Source organism: Salmo salar, chromosome ssa19, assembly GCF_905237065.1.
Source record: "Salmo salar chromosome ssa19, Ssal_v3.1, whole genome shotgun sequence".
Classification (NCBI taxonomy): domain Eukaryota; kingdom Metazoa; phylum Chordata; class Actinopteri; order Salmoniformes; family Salmonidae; genus Salmo; species Salmo salar.
In genome coordinates, this window is record NC_059460.1 from 928,239 (window position 1) to 945,652 (window position 17,414).

Here is a 17,414-nt window from a genome sequence, read left to right on the forward strand (position 1 = left end):
CGTTGTGGCTGCTCTGGCCGCTATAAACACTTTTATGTTATGACAGCATGCCAGTTTAGCTGCAGTACAACGTGAAGACTGTGCTGTGTTTCATGGAAACTCATGCATTTGTTCTGTGAATTCACTTTTGCAGTTCAAATAAACATCAAAGCTTCACTTCCAGCTAGTCTCAACTTGAAAAAACGGGGGGGGGGCGTCTAGGGAGAGATCTCCACATTCGATAAATGCTGTATTGGAGTTATAATTGAACCACATTGACTTAATTTTTTTAGGCTTTGAGGAAGACCTAAAAACATCTGAGAGTAGTCTGTGTTAGGGTGACCTACGTCCCCGATTTCCGTGGAGAGTCCCTGATTTTTATTGGGGAGCCTTCCCCGGAAATGTCCCTGATTTAGCAATCAGAGAGAAAAAAGTAACTCTGAAGTTAAATCGCAGCTCATATTTCAATAGTCAAACGGATTTACAGTGCATTTGGAAAGTATTCAGACCCCCTGACTTTTTAAAAATGTTGTTACATTACAGCCTTATTCTAAAATAGATTAAATATTTTTTTTCCTCATCTACACACAAGACCCCATAATGACAAAGCGAAAACAGGTTTTTAGAAATGTTTGCAAATGTATAAAATTTTTTAAAAAATAACTTATTTATATAAGTATTCAGACCATTTGCTATGAGACTCGAAATTGAGCTGAGGTGCATCCTGTTTCCATTGATCATAATTGAGATGTTTCTACACCTGTGGTAATTTTAAATTGATTGATTGGAGTTAGGAGAACCTTCCAAAAGGACAACTATATCTGCAGCACTCCACCAATCAGGCCTATATGGTAGAGTGGCCAGACGGAAGCCACTCCTCAGTAAAAGGCACATGACAACCTGCTTGGACTCTCAGACCATGAGAAACAAGATTCTCTGGTCTGATGAAACCAAGCTGGAACTCTTTGGCCTGAATGCAAAGCGTCACGTCTGGAGGAAACCTGGCACCATCTCTACGGTAAAGCATAGTGGTGGCAGCATCATGCTGTGGGGATGTTTTTCAGCGTCAGGGATTGGGCTACTACTCAGGATCAAGGGAAAGATGAATGGAGAAAAGTACAGCGATCCTTGATGAAAACCTGCTCCAGAGCGCTCAGGACCTCAGACTGGGGCGAAGGTTCTCTTGACTTCCAACAGGACAACGACCCTAAGCACACAGCAAAGACAACGAAGGAGTGGCTTCGGGACAAGTCTCTGAATGTCCTTGAGTGGCCCATCCGGAGGCCGGACTTGAACCCGATGGAACATCTCTGGAGAAACCTGAAAATAGCTGTGCAGCAACGCTCCCCATCCAACCTGACAGAGCTTGAGAGGATCTGCAGAAAAGAATGGGAGAAACTCCCCAAATACAGGTGTGCCAAGGTTGTAGCATCATACCCAAGAAGACTTGAGGCTGTAATCGATGCCAAAGGTGCTTCAATAAAGTACTGCGTACTTATGTAAAGTACTGAATACTTATGTAAATGTGATATTTCAGTTATTTAAAAAAAAAAAAAATGTTTTTCCTTTGTCATTATGGATCTGTACAAGTCTTGAGCTGCTGCACCCACTTCATCAAGCGTTGTATCTTCCATAAATCTATGTAAAATGGACGTGTGAGTGTCGGGGGGATAAATGACTCAGGAAACGCACTCCGATTACCATCTGTCATCAGATGATGATCACCACCACAGGTTTGACAGGGCACTCTTTAAGGAGCTGTTATAACTCTGTGGTCTCTGCGCGCACACATAGAATGCCAATGGAACATGTATTATGGATCTGAGATCAGAATGCCGGCACACCCCTGCTGTAATTAAAAAGTGACTTTTGTTTTATCAGCCCTTTTTCATTTCTGTTATCTGCTCATTTGCATACTTAAACCCGATGGTTGATGGTGTCCTTGTGAGCAACTGCCACTGTAATTTACTGCTTAAGATTATTTTCTACTTCATAGCGAGTATCACTAAAACTATATTTACATTGTGATTGCATTGGCGGGTCAGTAGAACAACAGTGTGACACGTTGTAGAATGATTGCTATATCTTTATGGCTTGCACAGTTTCAGACTTGAAAACACATTTGCGACAAAGCACTTAATTTTCACTGCGTGATTTGAGACAATAATTAGAGTGGAGGTTTTCATAAAAATTCCTTATGTAAGTGCTGTGACAATTGGGTTCCTGCACAACTAGACAGTACCTGCTACCCATATAATTACATATAAATATAGTTAAACTGAAGAGATACTTCAACATTTTTCCACTCCAGTCTTTGTCTGGCCACATTAGCTGTTTGCCCCATCATTTAGTTTGCCAGTGTCTGAACCACCTTAAATTAAGCAATCGTTTTAAGTTCAGTCTTGCAGAAGAATTGGCCCATAGCCATGCTATGCATATTTCTGATTAGACTTTTCTCATGAATACAGACAGTCTTATATGGAATTGATGAAATCATCCAGCTGACTGGTCTGAGTAGCATGTCTATTTTGGGAACCCAATTACATTTATCTTCCAGAGTAGTCATACTAGGCTTTTGTTGTCATATTAAATGTTGTATAAGGTCATTCATTGGTGTTGGGCATTCATTGACAGTTTTCTTTAGCATCCTAAAGAAATTACAAATCTAATTCAATTCTACTCTACTTATTTCTATAACAATTTCAGTCATTTGTGACAGAGAATGTTTCAAAAGCCAATGCTCAAAGTTTCAGTATAATCTGCATGGGATCAAGAGGACTTCATAGTATAATGGCATTATAGCACGACAACATCATAAATAAACCCTTTTATGGGTCTGTGTAATGTGTAGATTATGGTCTTTGTAGCTGCCCATGAGGTTAATATGTGTCTAAGTATATAAAATTACATTTTATGACTATGGTCTGTTCTGTTTAACATGGCTGTTCTATTTTATGGGCCTGGTGGTGGTGCTGGGACCTGCACTACAGTGTAACCAGCTCAGAAGAGAAAAGCAAAGTATGTGGGTGTAAAGAGGGCAAGTCGACTCATGCCAGACAGACAGGATGTGTTATTTTGGGTTCTGGGGGATGTTGGAAGAAAGGTGACTGAAACTGCTGTTTGATGAGTAAACTAACCCTCTCTTTTTTTCCTCCCTCCCCGAACATGTTTCTCTTTCCTCCCTCCCCGAACATGTTTCTCTTTCCCTCATGCTTTCTCTCTTTCTGAACGTCTTCTCTGACTCCCGCCATTTTTCTCTGTCTCCTTCTCTCCCTCCCCTCTTTCTCTCTCCATCTCTCTCTCTCGTCAGGTTCCTTGACGGTGTCAATCACAGACATGCGTGCTCCAGTGGTGGGGGGCTCCGGTGGGGTCTATGCTCTGTGCTCGGCGCATCTGGCCAACGTCGTCATGGTAACTGCCGTCATTATTGCCTCCATTGTTACGCTTGATAACAGTATCAATGGAGACAAAATGTCAGAGCCATCCCCTTGGAGAGAGCTCCTCCACACAACATCCTCCTGTTTTTATGTGGGCTCTGCAGGTGTGAGTGGGATCTTCAATGGAACCGATGAGTTTTACTAAGTGTTCCATGCCCACGAGTGCAGATAGAGAGTGGGTACCTATCACAGGAGGTTGATGGCATCTTCATTTGCGGAGCACGGGCTCGCAGTAATAGCTGGAGTGGAATGGTATCAAACACATGGTTTCCATGTATTTGATGCCATTCCGTTTGCACCGTTTCAGCCATAATAATGCGCTGTGCTCCCCATCAGCAGCCTCCTGTGGTCCCTATCAATATGATGAGATAAGGACTTTTTATAACTGACTAAGAAGTGCTTTTTTGGATAAGCGCCATTAAATATTCCAGAACCCCCATGATCACAGCTTGTCAGAAAGGCCCTCTGCAGTGGGTGCATAGACTATTGACTTGACTTAAAAACACCTTAGCTACTCTCCACTATTTTTCCGACAAAGGATGTTTTTATTCCACCCTTAATCTGTTATTCATTGTTTTCCTTTGTAATGTATTCTTATTTCCTTTCTATTTAGAGCCAAATCCGATGCATATGGGAATATTAAAGTAAATCTGTTCCTCACTACTCTCTGGATGACTGGTCTGCCAAATGTCCCTGCAACAGAAAACATCAAATGTGTGATCACAGTGTTTGTGTGTGTGTGTGAAAGTCAGGATCAGTGGGTCTGGATGTGTGATGTCTCATCACATTCTGTCAGAGGACTCAAGGCTGTGTAAGAGCTGATGAATCACTCTTAAGTAGAGTAGGCTTTTACTACGGGCAAAAGACATGCCAACAAAAATCTAACTCAAAATGCATCAGCAGCCCCAGAGCAAAGAGTTTAAACTTTGGTCCCTGCTCCCGGCAAACTAACCCACTGGTCACACACTGGTTGACTCATTATTACGTCTTGTACTCTTGATTTTTTTTTTTTTTTTTCTGATGTTCTCAAAATGTTTGGGTGAGTTTTGACTCGTTTGTGTCTCAGGGGGTGGAAGTCTTTTTACCCCAGTAGACCTCATCTGTCTGTCTGAAGGCTTGTATCATTGGTTATGTGGATCAGACGATTAAACTGAGGTTTTGACTCACTGCTGTCAAGGCCATCGCAATTTCCTGTTAAATCGTCCGAATGCCTCTTCATTAAAGTTCAGACTGAACAAGAAATCTGCACCTCCGCAGCATTTACTTTTTATGTATGTTGCTCTTATATTTTATAGGAAGCTTTTTTCATCTACTCATCCAAAGTTAAAGTGAGAAAAACTTTCAATTTTATTCACCCCATTGTGGGTGTGTGCCCCCCATATGGAGAAAAAGAAAGACTATAGTAAACTATGGTCTAAATACTGCAGCATTGCTATATTTATATACTATAGTGTTCACTGTAATGCTTTTGCGGACTGAACTATAGTATTCACTGTAGTGTTTTTGCGGACATGACTGTAGTGTACAATAGAATTCACTGTAGAGTTTTTGCGGACAGACAGTGCTTGACTTGGGCCGGAACTGTCCGGAGCGCCTTACCGGCATACCGGCTCCACTATAAAGTACCCTATCACCGGGCCAGATTCACACACGGAGGCAAAAAAGGTTGCTCAAAGCAGAATGAAGATGGGATCTGCATTGACTAGCAATGGAGAGTGGGCATTAATTTCCAGATTCCGCTTTGTTGAAGTTTATTTGCCGCTAGTCTGTGAATCTGCGTGATAGTAGGCTGTTCGATTGAAAATGAAGGCACACTTTTAAAGATTAATGATCACTTACATATCAGCCATTATCAGAATGACCTGTGTGTGTGTGTGTGTGTGTGTGTGTGTGTGTGTGTGTGTGTGTGTGTGTGTGTGTGTGTGTGTGTGTGTGTGTGTGTGTGTGTGTGTGTGTGTGTGTGTGTGTGGTGCTATTGCCCGAGGAGAGAGAATGCGACATTTCAGCAGCAGGTATTAAATACTGACAGACAACAGACTAACTAAATAGCTAAGTGGAAACAGGTTCTCTGGAGTGATGAATCACGCTTCACCATCTGCCAGTCCAACTGACGAATCTGGGTTTGGCAGATGCCAGGAGGATGCTACCTGCCCCAATGCATAGTGCCAACTGTAAAGTTTGGTGGAGGAGGAATAATGGTCTGGGGCTGTTCTTCCTGGTTCGGGCTAGGCCCCTTAGTTCCAGTGAAGGGAAATCTTAACGCTACAGCATACAATGACATTCTAGATGATTATGTGCTTCCAACTTTGTGGCAACAGTTTGGGAAAGGCCCTTTCCTGTTTCAGCATGACAATGCCCCATGCACAAAGCGAGGTCTATACAGAAATGGTTTGTCAAGATCAGTGTGGAAGAACTTGACTGGTCTGCACAGAGCCCTGACCTCAACCCCATCAAAGACCTTTGGGATGAATTGGAAGGCCTAATCGCCCAACATCAGTGCCCGACCTCACTAATGCTCTTGTGGCTGAATGGAAGCAAATCCTCGCAGCAATTTTAATTTTATTTATTTATTTATTTATTTAAACTTTATTTAACTAGGCAAGTCAGTTAAGAACAAATTCTTATTTACAATGACGGCCTACACCGGCCAAGCCCTAACCAGGACGGCGCTGGGCTAATTGTGCACTGCCCTATGGGACCCCCGATCACAGCCGGTTGTGATACAGCCCGGGATCGATCCAGGGTCTGTAGTGACGCCTCTAGCACTGCAATGCAGTGCCTTAGACCGCTGCGCCACTTGGGAGCCTAAATGCAATGTTCCAACATCTATTGGAAAGCCTTCCCAGAAGAGTGGAGGCTGTTATAGCAGCAAAGGGGGGACCAACTGCATATTAATGCCTATGATTTTGTAGTGAGATGTTGGACAAGAAGGTGTCCACATACTTTTGGTAATGTAGTGTACCTTGCTTTGAAGTAGCCAACCTTATTCATTTGATCCCTGATTCATTGAATGAGGGAATAATTTTACAAAGAAAAAGTATTTGGTTATGTCGCAATATTTTATATCAACGGTGGCAACCTTCCTCCAGGATAGCTACTGGGTGTACAGGCTTTTTTTCAAGCCCTGGTCTAACCAAATTGTAGCCTAAACATCAGCTGCTCAACAGGACTTTGATAAGCAGTCTTGGGTGTTTCAGGGCTGGATCAAAAGCTAAGCCTGCACACCCAGGAGCTCTCCAGATGGAGGGTTGACCACATGTTGACAACATGTGACTAACAGTGCAGTTCTACTTTGTGGGGGGGTTAAGTGCCTTGATCAAGGGCACAACGGCAGGAGATGGTAAGCCTACATGGGATCAGAAACAGAGGCCTTCTAGTGTCAATAATGCTACTTTTACATGTAGGCTATAATAATAGTCATGAAAATGTTGTTAAAAGTCATGGAGAAGTCATGGAAAATGTGTATGAACCCTTAAGTGGATAATCAGATGTCTCTATAGCATAATGTAATTTGTGAATTTCGGTGAACATAGTCTAATGGACTGACTTCTTTCATCCCAAGTCAAGCACTGCTGAAATGACTGTAGTGTACATTAGCATTTACTGTAGTGTTTTTTGCTGACATGACCGTAGTATATATACTATAGTATTCACTGTAATGTTTTTATTGACTTTACTTTAGTATTCACTAGTGTTTTGCAGACATGACTCTGCAGTATTTACTGTAGTACTCTGCAGTATTTACTGTAGTGTTTTTTCGGACATGACTAGTAGAAGAAGAAACTGTATTAGGAAGCCAAGATCAATTATATGAGAAAAAACAATTTGGAGTACTTTAAATGAAGTTATGGGCAGAAAGACATTCAACTCCATCTTTCATTGAATCAGATGGCTTATTCATCACAAAACAATTTGATGTTGCCAATTATAGGGGCGGCAGGTGGCCTAGTGGTTAGAACGTTGGACTTGTAACCAAAATGTTGCAAGATCGAATCCCTGAGCTGACAAGGCAGTTAACCCACTGTTCCTAAGCCGTCATTAAAAATAAGAATTTTGACAGTGAAGAGGCGACTCTAGAATGCTGGCCTTCTAGGCAGTTGCAAAGAAAAAGCCATATCTGAGACTGGCCAATAAAAAGAAAAGATTAAGATGGACGAAAGAACACAGACACTGGACAGAGGAACTCTGCCTAGAAGGCCAGCATCCCGGAGTCGCCTGTTGACGTTGAGACTGGTGTTTTGCGGGTACTTTTTATTGGTTATTTAATGAAGCTGCCAGTTTAATGTGCTCAGAGCATTTAATGTGCTCAGTTGTGCACGGGGGCCTCCCACTCCTCTTTCTATTCTGGTTAGAGCCAGTTTGCTCTGTTCTGTGAAGGGAGTAGTACACAGCGTTGTACGAGATCTTCAGTTTCTTGTCAATTTCTCGCATGGAATAGCCTTCATTTCTCAGAACAAGAATAGACTGACGAGTTTCAGAACAAAGTTATTTGTTTCTGGTCATTTTGAGCCTGTAATCAAACCCACAAATGCTGATGTTCCAGATACTCAACTTGTCTAAAGAAGGCCAGTTTTATTGCTTCTTTAATCAGAAAAAGTTTTCAGCTGTGCTAACATAATTGCAAAAAAGCTTTCTAATGATCAATTAGCCTTTTAAAATTATAAACTTGGATTAGCTAACACAATGTGCCATTGGAACACAGGAGTGATGGTTGCTGATAATGGGCCTCTGTACGCCTATGTAGATATTCCATAAAGAATCATCCGTTTCCAGCTACAATAGTCATTTACAACATTAACAATGTCTACACTGTGTTTCTGATCAATTTGATGTTATTTTAATGGACAAAAAAATTGCTTTTCTTTCAAAAACAAGGACATTTCTAAGTGACCCCAAACTTTTGAACAGTGGTGTATTTTTCGTTATGTGTCGGAACCCAGTAAGACTAGCCATTGGCTAGTCTTAATAAATCAAATAATAAATCAAAACACCTGCTGACTAGGGTTAGCTAAAATTTCCCAACTACCAGACTACGCCAGTTACTGTTTAATTAGGGGAACACCTCGACCAGAACATAAGACACACATGTTCGTAGCAGGCCACCTATTGAGTTGGGTCAACAGTTCTGAGCAATGCAACAGACCAGACAACACCTAAGCAAAAGTATAACATGTTTATTACAATTGTAACACCTAAACTTTAGACACGGGTTCTAGGCCCATTAAAGGGAAACAGTACAGAGGCAGATATAAAGAACGAGCTAAGTTTATTAAAGCTTGGAGGATTAGGTTTGCTTGTTTGACAGATAACACACATTAACAAGAGTACACCAAAATGACTTATTAGATTTGTTACTTCCACTAGTATCCCCACAATCGAGAGATACTACAGTGTGTAGTATATGATTTTCCAGTATACTACAAAAATCTATAGTAAGCACTACCCGATCGAGGGATACTACAGTGCGGAGTATAGGATTCTACAGTTTACTACAGAATTCTATAGTAAACTGTAGTGTTTGTTGTGGGGGTGTGTGCATGCATTATCATTAAATTATGTTTGTGTGCAATTCTCTAATTTAAATCATTCTGTAGCGTTTGTGTATATGTCACTCATGTTTTTATGTTTGTGGTGTTCAAAAGATTCCTCTCCCTGAACGACAGGGCTCACACAAGTACAGTTACTGTGCATTCCCGAGATATCTCCGACTCTAAAAGCTAGTGATGGAAGTTTGTTCGTGTATAAAAGTGGAATACAAGTCTTTCAAGGAGAGCGTATAAAAATAATGTCGAACTGTCTTTACCTATAGTGTAAAAAAATAAATAATATTGAGCGACAAGCTAAAGACAATAATAGGATGAAATGAGATTAGCATTGCTCATAAGAATGAAGACATCTAAAAAGAGACACTTCCTTTCAGAGCGGACAGTGTCTTTTGACATATTTAGAAATGCAAAGAAAAGTATTCAGCTTTCAGAATATTGTACTATAAGCACCCTATTATCCCCTTGTCTCTGTGGAGATACAGCTTCAATCAAATCCGTAAGCTTGGTATTGAGACAGTCAAAATGGAGGATACACTTCTCTCACAGTCATGTAAAACAAACCCTACTTCAGGAAGGAAAACACTCATAATTTATTTGTGATATTATTGCACTTTTTTGAGGCCCTGCCGTCCCACAGGCATATCAATCATACGAGCAGAGTCATGTTTATAGGACTTTCTTTAGTATCTTTAATCTTGCAAGGTGCTCAGCTCTGCCTGCCTGGCTTCCTCTGCATGGAGAAAAACACTGCTGCTCCCTCCGGTTCTCCCAGGACCCAGAGGACATGAAGAGGGATGTGATTGGTGCAATTCTTTATCCTGTGGAATAAATATGTTATTGTGAGGCAGAAGTCTTTTGTTTTATCCCAGGAGGAACACATGCTTTTTTATTGGGCCGTTCTCATCCTCCGTTAAGTTATCTTAACCCTGATTTAATAGATCGTTAGCGAGGTGAAACCACCAAATGGAGACCAGCCAGGTGTATAATTATTTCTCTGTCTAGTAGGCCTATCCTCATCCTGCCTGTATTGAAATGGATTTCTGATCGCTCTGTGGTCTACACACATTCCTTACAGAATACAGAGATGGTGAAGATACTGTGTAAGCTGTAAATATGCAGGTCTTTGGAACTGACTGTTTGATTTGCCTCTTTTGCTCTGTGTTGCAGAACTGGGCCGGCATGCGTTGTCCATACAAGCTCCTCCGCATGATTCTGGCGCTGGTGTGCAGTAAGTTTCATTCTATATCCATTCCATAGCCACACTATATTCATTCTCGAGAGCCATTGGTGTTATGGTCATAGCTGCATCCAGACATAATTCGTGTGCGTATAACACCCCTTAACTTTAAGCCTTCCTCATGTCCACACAACTGCTGACAGTATAATTTAATTGTGAGCTAATTATAACTTGAGTGGGATTTATTGGCCTCCTAAAATTGAGATATTTTTCCAGTGCAGTCGTTAATTGGGAGGAATGAGTGGTTGCATGTTGGTTATGTTGTATTTTGTTCAGATGATATTCCTCATGCTGTATGGCAGCAACTTTTCCCCACATGGGGGTCAATTCACTACGACTTTTGTTACTGTTCAATATGTCCCCTCCGTCTGTCCCTCGTCTGACTCTATACCTCAACCTAGTCTATGCTTAGCCAGAACCCTATCTGTTAACATAGCCTTAGCCTTATCATAGCCCTAGTTTTGGCCAGAAGTGTAACTCTTATGTAATCTGCACCCTGGCTTTTGTTTTCAACTGAACTGTACTCAAAACCATAAATCTATCTGCCAAGTCCCACATTTCAACTGATATTGATGACTTACGATACAATATGCTGTCATAATCTTCGTCGTCTGAAGGGGAGAAATCATCGGACCAATATGCAGTGGGTATATTGCTCATCTTCGTATTTATTGAAGGAAAAAAAAAAAAACACTTACACAAAACAAATGACGAAAACAGTCCCGTAAGGTGCTCAGACTATACTAGGTAACAACCACCCACAAACACAAGTGAAAACACACACAACTAAATATGGCCTCCAATCAGAGAAAACAACAAACAGCTGCCTCTGATTGGAGGTCATTGACAAAACTGACATAGAAAAAATGGAAAACCACATAGAAATAGAAAACATAAACCAAAAACCCCGAAACACACTAAACAAACACCCCCTGCCACGCCCTGACCAAACTACAATAACAAATAACCCCTTATACTAGTCAGGACGTGACAGTACCCCCCCCCAAAGGTGCAGACCCCGACTGCACCTAAACACAAAAAAAACACAAAAATAACCCCAAACTTAAAGGGAGGGAAGGGAGGGTGGCCACCATCACCGAACGCTCCTGTGCTACACCCCCCCTCCCCAACCCTCCAACTACGGAGGTGGCTCAGGCTCCGGCTTTAGTCCCCATTCTAACCTGCCCACCCGCCTTGAAGTCTCATGGCTGTAGACCACTGCTGAAGGCTCTGGGCTAAGGTGCGTCGCTGGAGACCTCGGGCTGAGGTGCGTCGCTGGAGACTCAGGGCTGAGGAGCGCCGCTGGAGGCTCAGGGCTGAGGAGCGCCGCTGGAGGCTCAGGGCTGAGGAGCGCCGCTGGAGGCTCAGGGCTGAGGAGCGCCGCTGGAGGCTCAGGGCTGAGGAGCCGTCTCTGCAGGCTCCGGACTGTGGGCCGTCTCTGCAGGCTCCGGACTGTGGGCCGTCTCTGCAGGCTCCGGACTGTGGGCCGTCTCTGCCGGTTCCGGACTGTGGGCCGTCTCTGCCGGTTCCGGACTGTGGGGCGTCGCCGGAAGCTCTGGACGGGGCACTGTCGCCGGAAGCTCTGGACGGGGCACTGTCGCCAGAAGCTCTGGACGGGGCACTGTCGCCAGAAGCTCTGGACGGGGAACTGTCGTCGGAAGCTCTGGATGGGGAACTGTCGCCGGAAGCTCTGGACGGGGACTGCGCACTGAAGGCCTGATGCGTGGGGCTGGCTTTGGAGGCGCCAGACTATTTAACACGCACCTCAGGGCTAGTGTGAGGAGCAGGAACAGGACATACTGGGCTGGGCAGGCGAACTAGAGGCCGGATGCGTGGGGCTGGCTTTGGAGGCGCCAGAACAGTAACACGCACCACAGGGCTAGTGCGAGGAGCAGGAACACGATACACTGGGTCTTGAATACGCACTGGAGGTCTGGAGCGCACAGCCTGCACAACCCGTCCTGCTGGATTGTCACTGTAACCCTGCACGGGCGGAGTGCTGGCACAGGGCGAACTGGACTGTGCTGAGGCATGATTGCTGCCGTGCGTAGAGCAGGCGCAGGGTAGCCTGGGCCTAGGAGACGCACTGGTGGCCAGATGTGCTGTGCCGGCGCACTTCTCCCTGGTTGGATGCCCACTCTAGCACGGCACTTGCGGGGGGCTGGTATCAACCGTACCGGACCGTGCGTGCGGATGGGCGAGACCGTGCGCACTTCCGCATAGCACGGTGCTCTCAACGCCAAACGCTCCCCATAATAAGCACGAGGAGTTGGTTCAGGCCTATTGCCTGACTTACTCCAACTTCCCGTGTGACCCCCCAAAAAATGTTTTGGGGCTGCCTCCTCACCTCCTGAAATGGAGGATATAGTGCCTCATACCTCCGATGCTCAGCCTTTGCTGCCTCCAGCTCCTCCTTCGGGCACCGGTACTCCCCTGCCTGCCTCAAGGGTCCCTTTCAATCCATTATTTCCTCCCATGTCCACGACTCTAAGTAGCTCCTCTGTTGCTCCTTCCTCCGCTGCTTGGTCCTATTTTGGTGGGTGGTTCTATCATAATCTTCGTCGTCTGAAGAGGAGAAATCATCGGACCAATATGCAGTGGGTATATTGCTCATCTTCGGATTTATTGAAGGAAAAAAAAAAAAACACTTACACAAAAAAAACGACGAAAACAGTCCCGTAAGGTGCTCAGACTATATTAGGAAGCAACCACCCACAAACACAAGTGAAAACACACACAACTAAATATGGCCTCCAATCAGAGAAAACAACAATCAGCTGCCTCTGATTGGAGGTCATTGACAAAACTAACATAGACATAGAAAAACTAGTGTGGTGGCTAATTTCCGCATTACCAAATGAGGATTTACAAACACACCAGTCCGAGTTAAAACTACATATTTAATGCTTAAGATACTTTTGCAAAAGTTCTTGACCCCCAATAATGCATTCTCTCGAATGAATCATTTAATGAGGTGATTGCAGAATGGCTACAGGGATCTTTTATAGCAACGATACAGCCCCTTCAACGTACATTGACAAACCACAGATACTTAGTAACAGTTCACAAAGGTTACATTTTGTATGACAGATATCCATAAAACACATCAGACAGTAACTGCTATGTCAACAGGGTTAATGGTATAGCCCAGTATCTGGTCTCCTTAGAACTGTCCCTCCCTGGTACGGTATTGAACAGAACTATTTCATCCAATGGCATATATCAATTGTCAACTCTAGATACTCCCATCTCAAGCAAACCCCCTCTTGACCCCACTCCTGGACAGGCTCACTGGAGGGAGTGAGCCTCTAGGCCATATATTATCACAGGATAAGTGTGAGATCTAAGAGACCATGGTCCCAGACACTGCCATAAACCTCCCCACAATAAGGAAAAGGAGCGTGTGACTTGCTCACAGACATTGTGGAGACAAGTCATTGGTTCCCCAGTAATCACGCCATCCCTTCACATGGTTTAAGCATAGGTAAAGACACATTCCCATGACGACAAGTCTGACCTCTCCCCTCTCTGGGCCCCAAGTGTCTGAGCCCCAGCTAAGGTAGACATGCAACTGAAAAGACACCAGAGTCCAATGGACACTTTCTGATGAAAAGTACCTCAAATAAGCATATTATACTAATAAAACATCTTAATTATCTATGTTACCCAACTAATTCTGATTCGTCCACGACACTAGAAAACCACATAGAAATAGAAAACATAAACCAAAAACCCCGAAACACACTAAACAAACACCCCCTGCCACGCCCTGACCAAACTACAATATCAAATAACCCCTTATACTAGTCAGGATGTGACATATACTTTATTGTCCATTTACATGGAAGTTCATTTTGTGATGTCAGCACACAAATACACAAACACAATACAATATATTACATGCAGTAAGGAAAACTGGAAAGTTAGTACACAAGTCACAAATGTACATTTTCACATATCAAATCTGAATCTGAATCTCTTATGTCCCACTGTTCAGTAGCCTAATGGAGGAGGAGATTAAAACTTCCTCTCCTTTCCATTGCAGTGAGTTCGGAGGTGGGCCGTGCAGTGTGGCTGCGCTTCTCCCCGCCCTTGCCCTCCTCAGGGCCCCAGCCCAGCTTCATGGCCCACCTGTCGGGGGCAGTGGTAGGCATCAGCATGGGCCTGCTCATCCTGCGCAGCTATGAAGAGAGCCTGCAGAAGCAGTGCTCCTGGTGGGTCATCGTCTTCTCCTTCATCACGTTCCTTCTCTTTGCCATCTTCTGGAACATCTTCGCCTACGAGCTGCTAGGGGTGCAGCTCCCGCCCGCTCCCTGACACCAAGAAGCTCCCTCCCACTCCATTACAATGTCCCTCTCAATGTCATATGTCAAGACCCATCCACTTTACCATATCCTTTTCCTGTCCCCTCAGCCAACCTCCCCACAACACCATTCAAAACACAATACGGTTTTTCATTTAAAACTGTACAGGGCAGGAATTATTCTTTCCATGTACCCATATCATAAAAAAATTATATCTGTTTTGTGGTGGGAGGGAATTTGGTAGCAACATATGCAGGTGAAACCTGTGTAGCTCTCTTCATATTCTCATTGTGGAGCAGCTATGTAAAAAGGTAATCCCTTTTGTCTTTTGTGTTGAAGCTTTACCCACCTCAAGGTTGAACCCGTCAGCGAGCCATTTTGATTAATACCCATACAGCTTCAGTTCTCCTGTGTTCAGAGTGGGTTCATGACCCTCTAGGTGCTTCTTACTGGACAGGTGTGCGTTCTGTCAGTATCCCTCACTGCCCCTTTTAAATCCATGAGGCAGTAGGGCACCAGTGTTCTTTTGCTCATCATGCATGTAAACACAAGATCTACACTGTGGAATAATAATAGGAATTCACAGGAATAGGTATTACATGTAACAAGGCATGCAGCTAGGAAGTATTGAGGTGGAAAAGACAAGAGGGGAGAGGAAAAAAAATAAATGCTGAAACTGTGACATCCTTTCTCCTCACCGTCACCACCGTGGTGCTCATGTCCCTAGTAGCCATTGACACTCCTTTTCCACCCAACCTAAATGCTTCAGCAGGTTAGCATAATCTCTACCAGTACCATATGCTAACTTGCTAAGCACCAGCATCTCATCTAGCTAATGCTATAAGGTCGTAACTAAAACGCTTGCCCTGTGCACCCTGGACACACCAGCCCTCACCCTTCTGTGTTGCCGTCTCCAAGAACAACCACTGCCTGATGCTGTATGTCGGTGTGGGAACGCAAAGAGAGAGATGCACACACTGACCTCTGTCAATACTCACTCTAACAGACTGAACTGGGGAGGGCAACGGACATGTTCTCATCGCCTGACCTCTGACCTCTGTGTCCCAGCGGGCATTGGGGTCGGTCTGTCAAGGCCCAGTCTATACCTCAGTGTCTCATTCTTAGGGACTGTACACTTTTGTAAAGGAATGTAAGCATAAAAAAGTGTTAATAATTTATTTCTGTTTTTCCTTTGATAGTGGATGTGGATATTATATGTTAATAATTAAGAGTATATTTACTTGTATTCTTTCCTTGTTTGGGAAAACAAAAGAAGAAAAAGTTTCAAACGGTGCAGACTTAATGCTATGATTGTTCCAAATCACCCCAGTGTGGTGATGCCTGACTAGTCTTTTTTGGTTAATGACAAATTTTGGATAGAGGAACATGCCCCAAATTAGCTCATTGTCTGAACCAAGCATTTGCTAAACTTGAAATTAAATTTACTTATATGTATTCTTTTTTTCAGTTTGTAAGCTAATTCATGTGAAAGGTTTCTTCTGATTGCTTTAGAAAAGTTTTAGTTTCCAATGTTGACAGTTGGTCTCAGACATAATCCTCAGCATACGTGATTGTCACTGACAGATGATACTCATAAACTATAGAATCCATAGGACATTAACACAGAAAAGGCAATTGGGCCTACATAAGGGCTAGAAACTAAATATTGATAAAACTGTTAATAGGAGTAGGAACCTTCCCGAAAATGAAAACTAAATTACTAAAGGGGATGATAAAAGCTGAAGTACAAGGTACAAGCTTCTATTTCCCCAACCTTAAAAACACACCCAGGTCTCAGTTAAGTTATTTGTCAACCGTAGTTGTTCTTAAATTAATGTGTGATCAGTCTCAAATAAGTCTCCAATTCTGTATTCATAGATATGTTCATTTTTTCTCTCTTTTTACCATGGCATATGAGACAGCCGTTGGAGGAATTAAGAAGTGCATATATCTTAATTAAGCAGGCAGAGAAGAGTCGACGGGAGTAGTTTATTACCCGTCTGTAAGCCAAATTACTTCACCTTGGGCTGCATCCAAACACAACAGTACTAACAACACATCTTCTACAAAAGCCAATCCAATCCCACTCTCGTTTGGTTGAGATGCCTCTGCTTTGTCCAGACATCCGAGGATCTGGAGGGAGAGGCATAAATGCTGTGATGAAGGAGCAAGTGTCATCTACAGGCTGACATATGTGACCGCTTTAGATGGTGCCAATGTGTGCCTGTGAGCGATGGTGGGAGAGGGGGAACAGAGGAGGAGGATCGGAGATGGCACCACTCATAAAACACTATTGGGGTCAAAGCAACTGTGTGTGCCTTCATATCTTGTCTTATACCCATCACAACGCCTCGGGCGTCAGAAATGATGTATGGCTGTTACGTGGGGCTCTGTTCTACCAGGACCCGGGGCTCCACCACTGTAAACATGATCTCTTTTTCTTTAAGTAGATGTGAAAGGCTGCATGATGTTGATTTAATTGCTGTCTTTTATGTGACATGTTTGTTTTCATCGACATAGGGGGACCTGGTGAAGAAAAGGATGAGTAGGATAGGGGCCAGCCAACCGTACCATGTGATCCATTATATAAATTATGCTGTATTGATTAGAACCCCACCACCACCTCTTTAGTGAGTGGTCTACTGACCACGCCCCTCCCCCTTCACATTCACTATATAAACAAAGCTATGCGGACACCCCTTCAAATTAGTGGATTCAGCTATTTCAGCCACACCCGTTGATGACAGGTGTATAAAATTGAGCACGTAGCTATACAATCTCCATAGACAAACATTGGCAGTAGAATGGCCTTACTGAAGAGCTCAGTGACTTTCAACGTGGCACCGTCATAGGATGCCACCTTTCCAACAAGTCAGTTCCTCAAATTTCTGCCCTGCTAGAGCTGCCCTGG

General features: G+C 43.6%; 1 protein-coding gene across 1 annotated transcript in view; it reads left to right on the forward strand.

The window, feature by feature from the left end:
- The window catches only part of LOC106578257 (rhomboid-related protein 1), a 73,846-nt gene extending 58,165 nt beyond the window's left edge, over positions 1–15,681 (forward strand). The window contains exons 6-8 of the mRNA XM_014156915.2: positions 3,290–3,390; positions 10,130–10,190; positions 14,245–15,681. Coding sequence (XP_014012390.1) covers positions 3,290–3,390; positions 10,130–10,190; positions 14,245–14,516 — 434 coding nt within the window. The 3' untranslated portion in view covers positions 14,517–15,681. The remainder of the gene's footprint in view (positions 1–3,289; positions 3,391–10,129; positions 10,191–14,244) is intronic.
- Positions 15,682–17,414: the final 1,733 nt, after the last annotated feature.